The sequence below is a fragment of the Belonocnema kinseyi genome, chromosome 10, assembly GCF_010883055.1.
Source record: "Belonocnema kinseyi isolate 2016_QV_RU_SX_M_011 chromosome 10, B_treatae_v1, whole genome shotgun sequence".
Taxonomy (NCBI): domain Eukaryota; kingdom Metazoa; phylum Arthropoda; class Insecta; order Hymenoptera; family Cynipidae; genus Belonocnema; species Belonocnema kinseyi.
Genome location: NC_046666.1, coordinates 58,034,543 through 58,048,812, shown reverse-complemented (window position 1 = coordinate 58,048,812; position 14,270 = coordinate 58,034,543). Strand labels below are relative to the sequence as shown.

Sequence of the window (14,270 nt, the reverse complement as noted above, 5' to 3'; positions counted from 1 at the left end):
AAAAATTGTTAGCGAGGTTAGAGAGGTAAGTTTCGAACTACAGTAAAATATCTACCTTACCTACCGTTGTTCAAGACTTACCTTCCTACCAAATTTGTCGTTTTCTCTTTGATAATCGATTTTAACTGTACAGTTTTACTTTTCATTAAGCTACAGTCCACGATTAATATTTTGTTTCACTAATTTTTCAATGATTTTCTTTCAAAAACTTCACTTCGCTAACTTTGAGTTCGAATTTCGCGGGCACTTATGAGTGGGAAATTCACCAATTAGGTTAGGAATTTAAACGATTTGGAAAGTCGCCAAAAAAGGATTTAGATCAGAATTCACTAGGATTCGCAGTGATTTAACTTATTCAGATGGCGAAAATGGTTATCTCAAATTTTTCAACTTCTGTGGATTTTTTCGAGTTTATAAATCTCAAGAAATATATAATTGCGTTACAGATCTCAATGATATCGACCGGTGGTGAAATTGATTTTCGATCAAAAAAATAATAGATCTGAATTTGTCCGAATGATGACAGATAATTCCTCATTTTTTTAAAATTTGTATATACGTAAAAGATAAGAATTGATTCGTAATGTTGGAATAATTTTGCAAAATTTCGGGCCAATCTCAGTTTGGTAGCGAATGAACAAGTGTTTTCATTGGTCTGAATTTTGCAAGCAGCTTCCAGGATATGTGGTATTTTGAAACCGTTTTCCAGTGAGGATACGTCATTCCTCCATTGCCATAAATCTTCCGTCATAAGCAGTTATAACACCACAATCTATTTGACCTTTACTCGTTAAAATCTCTACCCGGTCCGCTATCGTTTATTTTACCAGACGGGGAAATCCACGCTCAAAATGGTGAGTTCTTGAGAAAAATAGAAAAATTTTGTTATTGCATTATGGTCCTTTATGGAAATAATATTTCCGTTAAATTGTGTGTCTTTAGTTAACCTAGAAATAACCTTGATGTAAAGTATGTATGATTTCTAGGATCTTTTTATTATTCATATTTCTAGATTTGCGAATTTCTCTGAGCTGGAAAATGCTTGGTCTAAAAAAAGCTTTTCGATATTGATTTTTTTACGAGGCCTTGCAATTTTTGTGATGAACTTTTTTCACAAATTAGCTCTGAAGTTTTGGAACTGTAGAGATTAATTAGAAAGTAGATAATAAATTAACGATTAACTCAAAAGGCCATGACAAAAGACATCTATAATATCTAATTTCTAATTAATTTTTTGATAAAACTTTTTTATCTGCGATTGTTGCGATGGTTCGATTCTCAAGTATATTAAAATAAGCGGGATTTTTAAATTGGAAAATGGAACTTTATTCATATTTTTGCTCTAAATCTTGCTTGAAACCGCTTTTGAATTGAATAGAAATAATTATAATAACAAAAAAAAAAAATATTCTGCAAAAGGATTAACAAAAACTTAAATAAGAATTATAGTTTTATACTATTATCATTAAATAAAACATATAAACTTGAACAATTTGAAACTGGACTACTGTTAGTCATCGATACTGGTCTTTTGTTATAGTAGATATTTATAGATTTTCCATTGTTAATTAGTCTTTCTTTGTTTTCATTAATTGTAATAGTGCACTATATAAAGCAATTATTATATTTTCTCGTTGAAATTAATTTAAATACAAAAAAGCTGTGATCATAATTTATAATTCGAAATTTTTATTTTCAATGTACAATTATTGTTGTTATAAAATTATACTATAATTCTAATAGTTCTAAAAATTCTAATTTTAATTAAATTCTCATGTACCTGAAACAACCTGAAAATTTAGAGCATTAATATTTAATTTTTCACATTGCAAAATAAAATAAAATATTCATTATTCTCAATTTGTAATAGTAGTTTTATATTACTGTATTTAATTATTTTGTGGAAAATTCATTTTTTATACTTTATTTTGTTAACTGGAAAATATATCGTTTTTAGCTAACAATTCATGTACCTTGTTGAAAGTTGATGTATTTTGTTGAAATTTCGTTCCTTTTGGTATAAAATTAATCTTCTTGGTAGAAAGTTAACCTTATTGGTTAAAAATTCATAGTATGGCTTGAAAATTAAATAGTTTTTTTTCTCTCTTGAGGAAAAATCTTTCTTAGTTGCAAATTCAAGTCAGGTTGAAAATTTGTCGTTCCTTAGAACTTTTTTTTGTTTATTATTCTTCTTTTTGGAACGAAAATTTAATTACTTGGTGAAAATTTAAACCCTTTTGTTAAAAATTTATTTATTTTTTGCTTGAAAAATGAAACTATTTTTTTTTTAAACAAAATTTTTTGTTGAAAATTAATTTTTTTTTAACTGAAAAAGTAAGTATTCCAACAGAATATTCCATAGTTAGGGTTAAGAATCCATCTCTTTTTTTGTACATATTTTTTTACTAGAAATTTATCTATTCAATTTTTGGATACAAAATTATATTTTTCAGTTTCAAAATTCAATGATTTGGTTGAAAATTCATCCTTTTAGTTTAAAATTGGACTATTCCAGTTGAAGGTCCATCATTTTAGTTGAAAATTCATCACTTTATTTGAAAATGTACGTCTTATTTTTTAATTAGTTTTTTTTTGTGAATATTATTTTTTTTTAACTGAAAGTGTAATTTCAATTTATTATTTTATCATTTTAGTTAAACATTTATCTTTTTGATTGGCCATGTATTTTGTTGACTGAAAATTCAACTATTCAATTTTTGGTTGACAATTTATATTTATTAGTGGAAAATGTATGCATGTACTTTGTTGAAAATTCTTCTTTTTTGAAAGAAATCAATGTTCTTGGTTGAAAACTCAACTATTCCAAGTAAAGATTCGTCATTTTAGTTAAAAATTTATTTTTGTTACTGAAAATAATCTTTTTAACTGAATACTTAACTATTGCATTTTTTGGATTTAAAAAATGATCTTTTTGTTAGAAAATTCAAGTATTTCAGTTAAATATTCATCTTTGAAAATAAAACTACTGGGTTGAAAGTTAAACTCTTTTGTTGAAAATTCATCTTTTGCTTTCAAATGCATCTATTCAGGGTGATTTTTTTTCTAGAAAATTAACTTTTTTAACTGAAAATTTAACTTTTCCAGTTTTGGTTGAAAATTCAATTACTTGGTTAAAATTTCATTTATCTTGAAAAAATGCTATATTTTTACTTGAAACGTTAGGATTTTGAAAAGGTATAATTGAATTTAATGTATAGTGCCACAATAATTTTACTTGAATATGCACTGATATGAGATAAACAGAAAATTTGTTTGATTTATTATTCAAATTCATGGATTTAGAAACGTATTCAAGAAATAATTATGTTTGTAGTATTCTATAATTATTTAATGAATCGGTGGTGCTAATATTTTAAAGAATATCTTGTAATATACTTTGCCGAAGCTTTTTAAATAATACATATTGAATGCCTAGATACAAGAAAAACATGATTTATAATGAAATCGCGAAACTATTTACATATTTCAATTATATTGCTTTGAAAAATACGAAATATTTAATAAATAAATACGATTTTTTACCAGCAAATAAGAAACTGAGAAATCTTTAAAATTTTCTTACAAACTCAGAAAAAATTCTTGTGCATTTTTTCCTGCAATTTTATTTCTATAAAAACTTCTATTCGAATAAAAGTCTATTGGATAAAAAGAATGTTTTATTTTTTTAGTAACTTTCTGGTGGTATTATGGCACTGAATTTGTACAGGGGTGATGGAATAAGAAAATTTCCTGCCAGATTAGACGCATAAAGTTTTTTTTTTTTTTTTTATAATAAAACAAATTACTTTTTATTTCCTCAAAATGGGATAAAAGATATAAAATTTCTGCGTCCAACGATGCTGGGTTGAAGTATTTTTGGCCACTCTTTCAGAAATGTTGCGAAAAAATCGAAATGCAAAATTTTTCTTGAACTTGTTTTGAAGGTAAATTTGCATAGAATTTAATCTACTTTGTAACAAAAATGTGCTGATCCTTCCTTGGATTCTACTACAATTCTAATTTTAAATATCACAATTTTAACGACTTAAGATTAATAGTCAAAATTGTTCAATTTTGAAGATTTGATTTTTAAAATGTGAATGGTCGGCCGAGATTTTTTAATGGGATTTAATATTTTTTGTTGAAATCATTACACTATAAAGCTCCACATAAAATCACATACTCCGCATCTTAAAAAAGTCGTTAGACGTAATGAGTTTATCATCATTGCCGATTGCAACACACGATTGATAAATCTTTTTATCCTCGCATGAGTATGCTCTTGTCCGCTTATCAAATTGTTCATCATTTTTCGATTTAATATTAAAGCTGAGTCAGTCAACAATGTCAAGATCGTTGTTAACTGGGATATTTTCAAGAAATTGGCTTATCAGTCATTATAAATTTGAAGAATTTGCATTTGAAATTTTCTGCCAAACGAGATGAATTTGCAGATAAAAGGACGAGTTTTCATGAGTTGAAACTCAAATTAAGAAAGATTTTGCAGCCAATAAAAAAAATGTAGTCCCAAAATGTTAAATTTTGAAGACAAAAAGAGGAGATTGCTGTAGAATGTTTGAATTTTAAACCAAATCATTGAATTTTTAACCAGAAAGATGAATTTTTCACCAAATACACTGAAATTCTTCTATAGCACCGATTTTGTGGCTGACGGTGAGTGGGAACTAACTAATTATAGCTCGGAGGGGTATAATGAGTATAACTGTAGTTGAATTTTCAATCAAAAAGAACAAATTTTCAACAAATATATAAATCTTTAACCAAATACTTGAATTTTTAAATAAGAAAGGAGATAAATTTGTCTAAAATGTCATAAATTTTCAACCAAATAGTTCAATTTCTTAACTGAAAACGTCAATATTGAACCCAAAATGGAATTGTTCAATTTGCATATTTAATTAAATTTCATATTTAATTTAACAAAAAAAAAATACGAATTTTAGAAGTTAAGAATTAAGAAATATAGATTGTAGAATTGTAATGTTAAATTGTAAATGTATATTTAAGAAATATTTTGCAGGCAATATAAAAAAATTAGTCCCAAAATGTTACGGCAAAAATTTCTGCAAAATATTAAAATTTTCAATAAAAAAGGACAAGTTTTCAACAAATATATCTATCTTAAATCAAATAGTTGAATTTTTACTTAGGAAGAATAATTTTCGACCAAAAGAGATGCATTTTTCAGAAATTACAACAAACAGATGAATTTTAAAAGAAAATATAATGGTTGATCTTTTAATTCGAAAAGCTTCTAATCTGATTCTATAATTTTAAAAAAAGTTGAATTTAACCAAAAAAAGACGAATTTTGAACGAAATACTTGTATCTTCAACTAAAACAGATTAAATTTCAACCAAGCAGTTGCATTTTTAAATAAAAAAATTGATTGTCTACCAAAAAGAACGAATTGTCAACAACAAACATAAACTTTCTATAAAAAAGTAGAACTTTTAATAAAATAAACGAATTTTCAACCAAATAGATGAATTTTCAGATAAAACAGTTTTGAATTTCAACCAAACAGTTGCATTTTTAAATAAAAAACATTTGTTGTCTAACAAAAATGACGATTTTTTACAACATACATGAACTTTCAATCAAATAATTAAATTTTCAAACAAGAAGAATAACTTTTCTATAAAAAAATTCGAATTTTTAATCAAACAAACGAATTCTTCAACTAAAACAGATTAATTTTCAACTAAACAGTTGCATTTTTAAATAAAAAATTGATTTTCTACCAAAAATTACGATTTTTTAACAACATAAACTTTCTATAAAAGAGTCGAACTTTTAATAAAATAAACGAATTTTTAACCAAATAGTTGAATTTTCAACTAAAACAGGTTAAATTGCAACCTAACAGTTGCATTTTTAAATAAAATAAAAAGATTGTCTAACAAAAATGACGATTTTTTACAACATACATAAACTTTCCATAAAAAAAAAAGTCGAATCTTCTACTAAAACAGATTAATTTTCAAGCAAACAGTTGCATTTTTAAATAACAAAATTGATTTTCTACCAAAAATGACGAATTTTTAACAACATACATAAACTTTCTATAAAAAAGTCGAACTTTTAATAAAGTAAACGAATTTTCAACTAAAACAGATTAAATTGCAACCAAACAGTTGCATTTTTAAATAAAAAAATTGATTGTCTAACAAAAATGACGATTTTATACAACATACATAAGCTTTCTATAAAAAAGTCGAATTTTTAATAAAATTAACGAATTTTCAACCAAATAGTTGAACTTTCAACTAAAACAGAGAATAGATCGTAATTTTGTAATTTATTTTTCCGCAGTCAGAGCCAATAAATGTTGTTGTCACCGGGGCAGCCGGCCAAATTGCCTACTCTTTGCTCTACCAACTGGCTGCTGGATCAGTCTTTGGACCAGAGCAACCAATTAATCTACGTCTTCTGGACATTCCTCCCATGATGGAAGTTTTGAAGGGAGTTGTTATGGAACTTGAAGATTTAGCCCTTCCCCTCCTTAGAGGTATATAATATTTCCTTGGATCTAGAAAAATTAAATATTTTTGAAATTAATTACAATAAAGTTCGGTGGTCTGTCTGTCCATATGGATGATTCTTTATTTTAAATTTGAATAACGATTGTCATTGTGTTAAATATATTATAAAAATTATTGTTCGATTCGACCAAAATACATTGTTTGAATTAACAATTTACAAAAACGGTCAAAAACTAGCTTTTAACAGTTCGGAATATTCAAGCGCAGTTTTTATTAAAGCTTAAATATTTTTTCTTTAAATATAAATTACATATAATACTTAATGAATGAAGAGATTTATCAAAATTAAAAAAATTCTTTTTATTATTATTTATCTTGAATGAAGAAACCCAAGACTTTCTTTGATACAAAATAGGACCAAAAAATGGTCTTTTTGATTTTAAAATTATGCAATTCAAAACATTTTTTATTAAAATTTTTTCTATCCAATGGTAAGCGTTTGAAATAAAATAATTTTAATATTGTAATACTGGAAAATTCATGGAAGTTTTAAATTCAACAATTTCTGAACTATCGTACGTGTACATTTTTCAAATATAAGCAATTTTTAATTCAAAATTTAGAAATACTGTTATTTAAAATTTAACAACATGACGAACCAAATACGCAAAAAATATTAGCATCCATGGAAATATTAAAATTTCGAAATCAAGAGTTTTTTCAAACATATCTTACTCGCTAGAATTAATTATTTCTAAAATTATTTACCTCATTTAAAAAATTTTTAGAGCTCTTATTATTTGAAAATTTGATAATGTGGATTTTAAATAGTTTATCTTTTTAATATTATTAAATAAAAATTTGGGGACGTTGAAAGCGTGGTTTGCGCGCGAGCATTTTAAGTATTTTTTTTAGATAAATGTAACTTATATTCATAGAAATTCGACCGATTTTGACATATTCTAGTGGATTTTTACGATATCCAAAGATTTCAATGTATTTTAATGGATTTAACGAATTTCTAGAGAATATAGGAAATAAAATAAATTTTATTTCAAGAGATTTCTACAGGTTTCAACCATTTCAAGGGATATAAAGGACATACCAAAATTACAAAGGATTTTTGAATATTTTAAATTAGTTCAAAGGGTTCTGAAGAATTTTTAGATATTTCTTTTCAAAAAACTTTATAAATCCTGATAATAAAAATTTCGCTGTTATGAATTTTTAAATGATTTATGTTTTTAATATTAGGAAATTAAAACCCGGGGCCGTGAACGCTCGCTTGGATTTTTTTTTAATTTTTACAATTTCAGGGTATTTGAGAAATTTTTAGCGAAGTTTAGGGAAAAAAATTTCAACTGATTTCTACAGATTTCAAAATAAAAATGCAGGGATACGAATACGCGTGCAATAAAAAAAAAACTTTTTTTGGTGTAAAATAACGGACAGCCCACAGATATACATTATATAAAAATATTTCATCATGATTATAATAACCAACCCAATTTTGTATAAAGAAATTATTGGTTGAAAGTATGTTTAATATAAGTATAATAAATTTATCAAGTATATATAATTATATATAAGTATAATAATTTTTTCAAAATCCATAATCTGTTGATAAATTTTATGACATTTTGAAACGAAATTAGTAAATAAATTCATTATTTGGGCATTTTTTAATAAAAAGTGTGTTTTTTCAATCAACTAATTATTAATGATACTAAAATTATCGTAAATTCCCCAAATAAAAGGACTGAAGTTGAAAAAAAACGAGTTTTTCCGTCGACAAATGACCGAATGATAAATTTGTTTGTTAAATTGGTTTAAATAAGACATAAAATTATTTAACTGAATATAAATTTTGCTGAAATTTCGCGAAGTTCCCAATTAAAAGGACTGGCGTTGAAAGAAACGAATTTTCCCGTCGACAAACGACCGAATAGCATTTGTTTAGTAAATTTATTAAAAATTATAGACAAAGACATTTTTAACAATTAATTTCTTTATAAAATTTTTTTCGTTATTGCATCATGATGAAATATTTTTATCTAACGTAAATCTATGAAACGAGCATTATTTATTATTAATCATTGAAGAGCACTGGAAATGTAAAATAAAAAAATCACAATTTTCCGCCATATATGTTCCTTTGCAACAAAATTGAAAAACTGGATAAAAAATCAGACTTGACAATCTTTCTTTGAAATTTTATCAGCTCTTTAAAAATTTATTGCATCCAAATCGGTAAATACTTGTGGGCTGTACGTTATTTTAAACAAACAAAAACTTTTTTTAAATTAATTTTTTGGGCAATGAAGAATCTTGTTTCCAATTCAAATTTAAGATTTGAATCACAGTAAAAATGAAATTACAAGTTATTGATCAAATGAAGGCATTTTTAGAAGAGAAAATATTTTTGATTATGTTAGCGATTCATAATAGATAAAAATGGTTTATTTAACAAATTTGATGTTTTCTCGTCGATTTTTATATCGCCCTGAATGGATTTTCAACTACTTAAGTCCTAAGTGTATCAAATTAAAAAAAAATCAATTTTTTATTGGCTGAAATAATACAAAAATTACTTAACATCATTTAAAAATTATACAACTTCTTATAAAAGTTTTGTTTCTTCTTTTCTAAATGTAAAAATAAATGTTTTATCTTTCCTTTATTTTTCCTGATTTTCGTAAAAAAAATGATCCTATTTCCCCTTTTGGAGCTCTTTTTAGGCTGTGATCCCTGTAAATTAAAAAATGTATTTCTCATTATTTATGTATTAATTCTGAAAATGTCTGAACCTGAAAATTTCAGGGCATTTTTTTAAATACAGGGATCTTTTTCGAAAGCTTGCTGAATTTTTTCTTTTTTAATTGCAATATAAAAATTGAATAACAATGACTTTTCATTTGTACAAGTAGCTTTATATTACTGTATTGAACTATTCTGTTGAAAATTAATTTTTATTTTTGGCTTGAAGTACATTTTTTAAACTGAAAATTAAATTATTCTATTTGTGGTTGAAAATGTCTCGTTTCTAGTTAAAAATTCAACTACCTGGTTAAAAATTCATGTATTTTGGTGATAATTCTTGTTTGGTTAAATTAAACAGTTTTTGTTTAAAAATTAAACTATCTTTTGATTGAAATATCAATTACTACATTTTTCCTTCAGAATTCATCTTCTTTCTAATGAAAGTTTTATTACTATTTGAACAGTTAAATTATTTCGTTAAAAATTTATTTTCTCTAAAGACTTATCGATTTAATTGAAAAATCATCTCCGGTTGAAAATTGAGCCATTTGTTGAAAATTTTGTTCTTCTTCGGTTGAAAATTAATTTTTGTTAACTGAAAATTTAATTATTCCAGTCGAAGATTCGTCACTCTAGTTGAAAATTTATCACTTTGTTTAAAAATGTAATTTTTCTTGCAAATTGGTTTTTTTTGAAAATTTAATTTTTAACTGAATATTAAAATGGAATATACGATCATTTTAGTTGAAAATTCATCTCTTTGATTGAAATTCTTTTTGAATAAAAAATTACTTTTTTTAAAATGAAAATTAAATTATTTCATTTTTAGTTGAAAACTGATATTTTTGAGTACCAAATTCAACTATTTTGTTGAAAATGGATCATTTTAGTTGAAAATACATCAGTTTGGTTGAATGTTTTTTTTCCCAAACCTGATATATTTTATTCAAAAATCATCTTCTTTGGCAAAAAATTAATCTTCTTGTTTGAAATGTAATTTTTTCGCTTAAAAATTCAAATATTAATTATTTTAGTTAAAAATTCATCTTTTTGATTGGCAAGAAAACTACTTGGTTCAAAGTTAAACTCTTTAGTTAAAAATTAATTTAAAAAATTTTTAAATTCGTGTATTTCAGTAGAAGATATATAATTTTATTCCAAAATTAATCTCTTGTTGAAAACTTAATTACTTTATTAATAAATTATCCATCTTGTTAAAAATGCAATGGTTTTAAAATTAGGAATTTGAAGTGGGTTAACTTTAATTTAATATAGTACCGACTTTAGTCCTACCTGCATATGCACTGAATGTTAAGTATGAGAAGATATAATCAAAATTGTTTCAAATTATTATTCAGCCATACATTTTAGGGATAAATTTAGAAAATTAATAATCACGTTTTTAGTATTATTAACCCTCAAAATGCATACATGGTAAAAATCACGGTAAAGTGCATCGTGGGTGTTCAATACCTCAGCGTATTTAATCATTCATTGTTTAACTCCTATTGGATATTTTGTCACAATAAAATTATCCGATATAGTTTAAGGTATCTTTTATAAGGTAGAGTTTATTTTATAGCCATTTATTTATTTTAAGTTTGTAAACAAAATTATTGAAAAAAGTGAAAAAATGGGGTTTTTACTTAAAAATTCATAACTCACGCAATTTTAATTGTTTTAACCTGAAGATGTATAACTATACTTTTGAAATAGTGTACTTTCATAAAAAAATATATTCAACATGGGTGCTTTCAAAAAAGATATTTATTTGCACAGTTAAAAAGTAAATTTTGTGCTAAAATGATTAATCAGATTTTTTGCTTTTAAATCGATTTATTATTATAAAAATTAAAGAACTTTGACATGTAATACTATAAAAATACAAGAAATTGAAAAGAGACATATATAACTGTGTTTTAAGAATTATATTTTATGCAACACATTCACAGCCTGCACTCGCATGACGCGCTGCCATAAGTTATAAGCCATCTACAAATAAAGTATGAAATAAAAAAAATTATTATTTCACTTCATAAGATATACTTACTTTAGAAAGTACACAAAAATCAATAAAATTTCAACGAAAAAAATTGGCTTCAAAATTACGTTTTCACTCACTAAGTGCACACTGGGTGTTAAAGTCCCCACGATTTTTTTTTACTTCTACTTTTAGCAGCTGCTGCTGGTAGACTGACGCTAGATGGCGAAACTAACTCAATTTTTACGAATTAAGTATGGTTTATAAGAGTTTGAAAATTGCTTGGGGTCTCCAATTACCACATGCACTTCGAGGGTTAAGTTATTTAATTAATCGATGGTTTCAATATATTTAAGAATATTTTTCTATATAATTCATTGTTTTAAAAAATGTGAAAAATTTTTTTTTCTAGGATTTGAATAGACGTCCCGTATAAAATGGAAACGATAAAGAGATTTGAGTGAAAATTTAAAAATTCTTATTGTTTTTTACAGATGTTTTGCCAACGGATGAGCCTGCTGCAGCTTTTAAAGACGCAGCCGCTGCTTTTTTGGTTGGCGCAATGCCTCGTAAGCAAGGAATGGAACGTAAAGATCTTTTGTCAGCAAACGTGAAGATCTTTAAAGTTCAAGGAGAGGCTCTGGACAAGTACGCCCGCAAGGATGTTAAAGTTCTCGTGGTTGGAAATCCAGCAAATACTAATGCTCTGATTTGCTCCCATTATGCGCCATCCATTCCCAAAGAAAACTTCACAGCCATGACCAGATTGGACCAAAATCGGGCCCAAGCTGCTTTAGCTGGCCGTTTAGGCGTACAGGTAATTATAAATTAGAGTAAATCTGTTAAAACTTTCCAAAGGTTTTAAAACATTCTAGAAGATTCGAAAAGATTTCACTAAGATTTCAAATAATTCAATGATATTAAGGAATCAAAAAGAATGAAGAAAAATGTTCTAAATATTTCAAAGATGTCGAACATTTTCAAAGATTTAAAAACTTTCAAAAAATTTTAAAGATTCTAAAAAGGGTATAGTGAACCAGATTTTAAAAGATTTTCTACAGATTAGAAATATTTTAATGATTTCAAATCAATACAAAAGATTTCAAAAATATTTCAATGATTTCATAAAAAAATTTCAATAGAATACAAGAATTCCAAAGATTTCAAACAGGGATTTTAAATATTTCAAAATATTTAAAAGATTTTAAACAATTTTAAATATTTCAAAGATGTTAAACTATTTATTTATGGATCTGCTTCCTTTAAAAATTGTTGGCCAATAAAAAAATTAAATGGCTAATTTTTTATGTCTATAACAAACAGTTATTTTATTGTTTGGTGTAAAAAAAAGGAAACATAGAAAAACTTGATAGGTCTCGGGCTTCCTTTTGCATCTCAGCCAAAAGTCTCAAAATGATTTTATGCAAAGTTAATAGAAATTAAGTTATTAACAATTTTTAATGCTCTACGAAATTAGTTTCTTTCAAAAATCGCGAAACATAGTGGCCGTTTCAGATTAGATAAAAATTAATCAACATGATTGATCAAAGGTTTATGTATAGGATTGCTATGGACATTTTTATTTTTAAAAAACTTAGTTTTATCATTTCTGAATACAAAAAGCCGTTTTTACTAGATATAGGACATTAAGTAACAATTTGCACGATTGTTAATAACAATTTATATAATTAAATGTATCAAGCTGCCATTTCCTCGTAGAAAACATTATTGCTTATCTAATTAAAGATGATATAAGCTTACTTATGATATTAAACCATCAAAATTGATTAAAAATTAATTTCTGTGATTGTTATAAATATTTTCTACATAGAGAAGAGGCACGTTTTCACTGAAATTATCCGGGAAAAACTGGAAAATAACAGTGAATTTATTTTTTGATCGGGAATTTTACAATTTTTAGAAAAAAATCTGCCCAGCTTTGATTTCAACCGGTTTTTAAATAATTAATTCAATATTTATCTTTTTCAATTATTATATTATTCAGTTAAGAACAGGCAATTAGAAAATCATTCACTCACCAAATTTTCCCTTTTAGATTTTAATTTTGAAGCGTATATTTTAATTTAAAGATTTTAAAAATGTGATTTTAAAGACTTAACTAATTAAAAACTAGACGCTTTTAAAATCGAAGAGTTGAATTTTCACTTAAAACAGATAAATTTTCAATAAAGTTAAAGTAAATTTCCAACAAAATAGTATAATTTTCAGCCAAGGCGATTAAATTTCTTTTAAAAAGATACATTTTCGACAAATAAATGGATCAGTTACATATTCAGTGAAATAAGTTAATTCTAAATATGAAGAAACTAATTTTTAACCAAAAAATGAATTTTCTGCCAAAATAGATATAGAGAAAGTACATGAATTTTCAACCCAATTTTTGAATTTTCAACTCAAGAAGATAACTTTTAAACCAAGCATTCACGAGTTAAATTTTCAGTAAAAAATTATTAATATTCAACTAAAAAACATAATTTTGTAACAAAATAATTACATTTTGAATTCAAAACATTTTTTCAACTAAAATGATTAATCATCAACCAAATCAAACAATTTTGAACAAAGTAGTTCCTCTTCCAACTAAGGCAGTTGATTTTTCAACTAAAGAAGATACATTTTTAACGAAAACAAAAACAGATTATATTTTTTTTACCAAAAATACTCGAATTAAAAAGAAACAGGATTTTCCACAAAATAGTTTGAATCCCCAACCGAAACATATTAATTTTCAACTAAATAGTTGCGATTTTTAGTCATAATTATAAAATTAACTTCACCTTTAGTTGATCGAAAATTCCCCGACTCTGTCAGGTTTTCCCTAACATTCCTAACTTTCTGGAATTACCACATATGTAGCAACTCAGGTCCTTCCAATTAGCGCCGCCACCAAGGCAAATTATAAAATAGAATGCGCCATATTTTTTGCTTTTTTTTTGCTAATTTTATGTTGAAACAAATTTTTTTTACTCTTTGAACTTCGGTGAAAAGGGTGGCGGCACTAG

The 14,270-nt window shown here is 25.6% G+C and overlaps 1 protein-coding gene across 1 annotated transcript in view; it reads left to right on the top strand.

The window, feature by feature from the left end:
• Positions 1 to 359: 359 nt before the first annotated feature.
• LOC117181723 (malate dehydrogenase, cytoplasmic) overlaps positions 360 to 14,270 on the top strand; it is a 29,133-nt gene continuing 15,222 nt past the window's right edge. Inside the window, exons 1-3 of the mRNA XM_033374670.1 lie at positions 360 to 854; positions 6,337 to 6,532; positions 11,742 to 12,064. Of these exons, the coding sequence (XP_033230561.1) occupies positions 852 to 854; positions 6,337 to 6,532; positions 11,742 to 12,064 (522 nt within the window). The 5' untranslated portion in view covers positions 360 to 851. The remainder of the gene's footprint in view (positions 855 to 6,336; positions 6,533 to 11,741; positions 12,065 to 14,270) is intronic.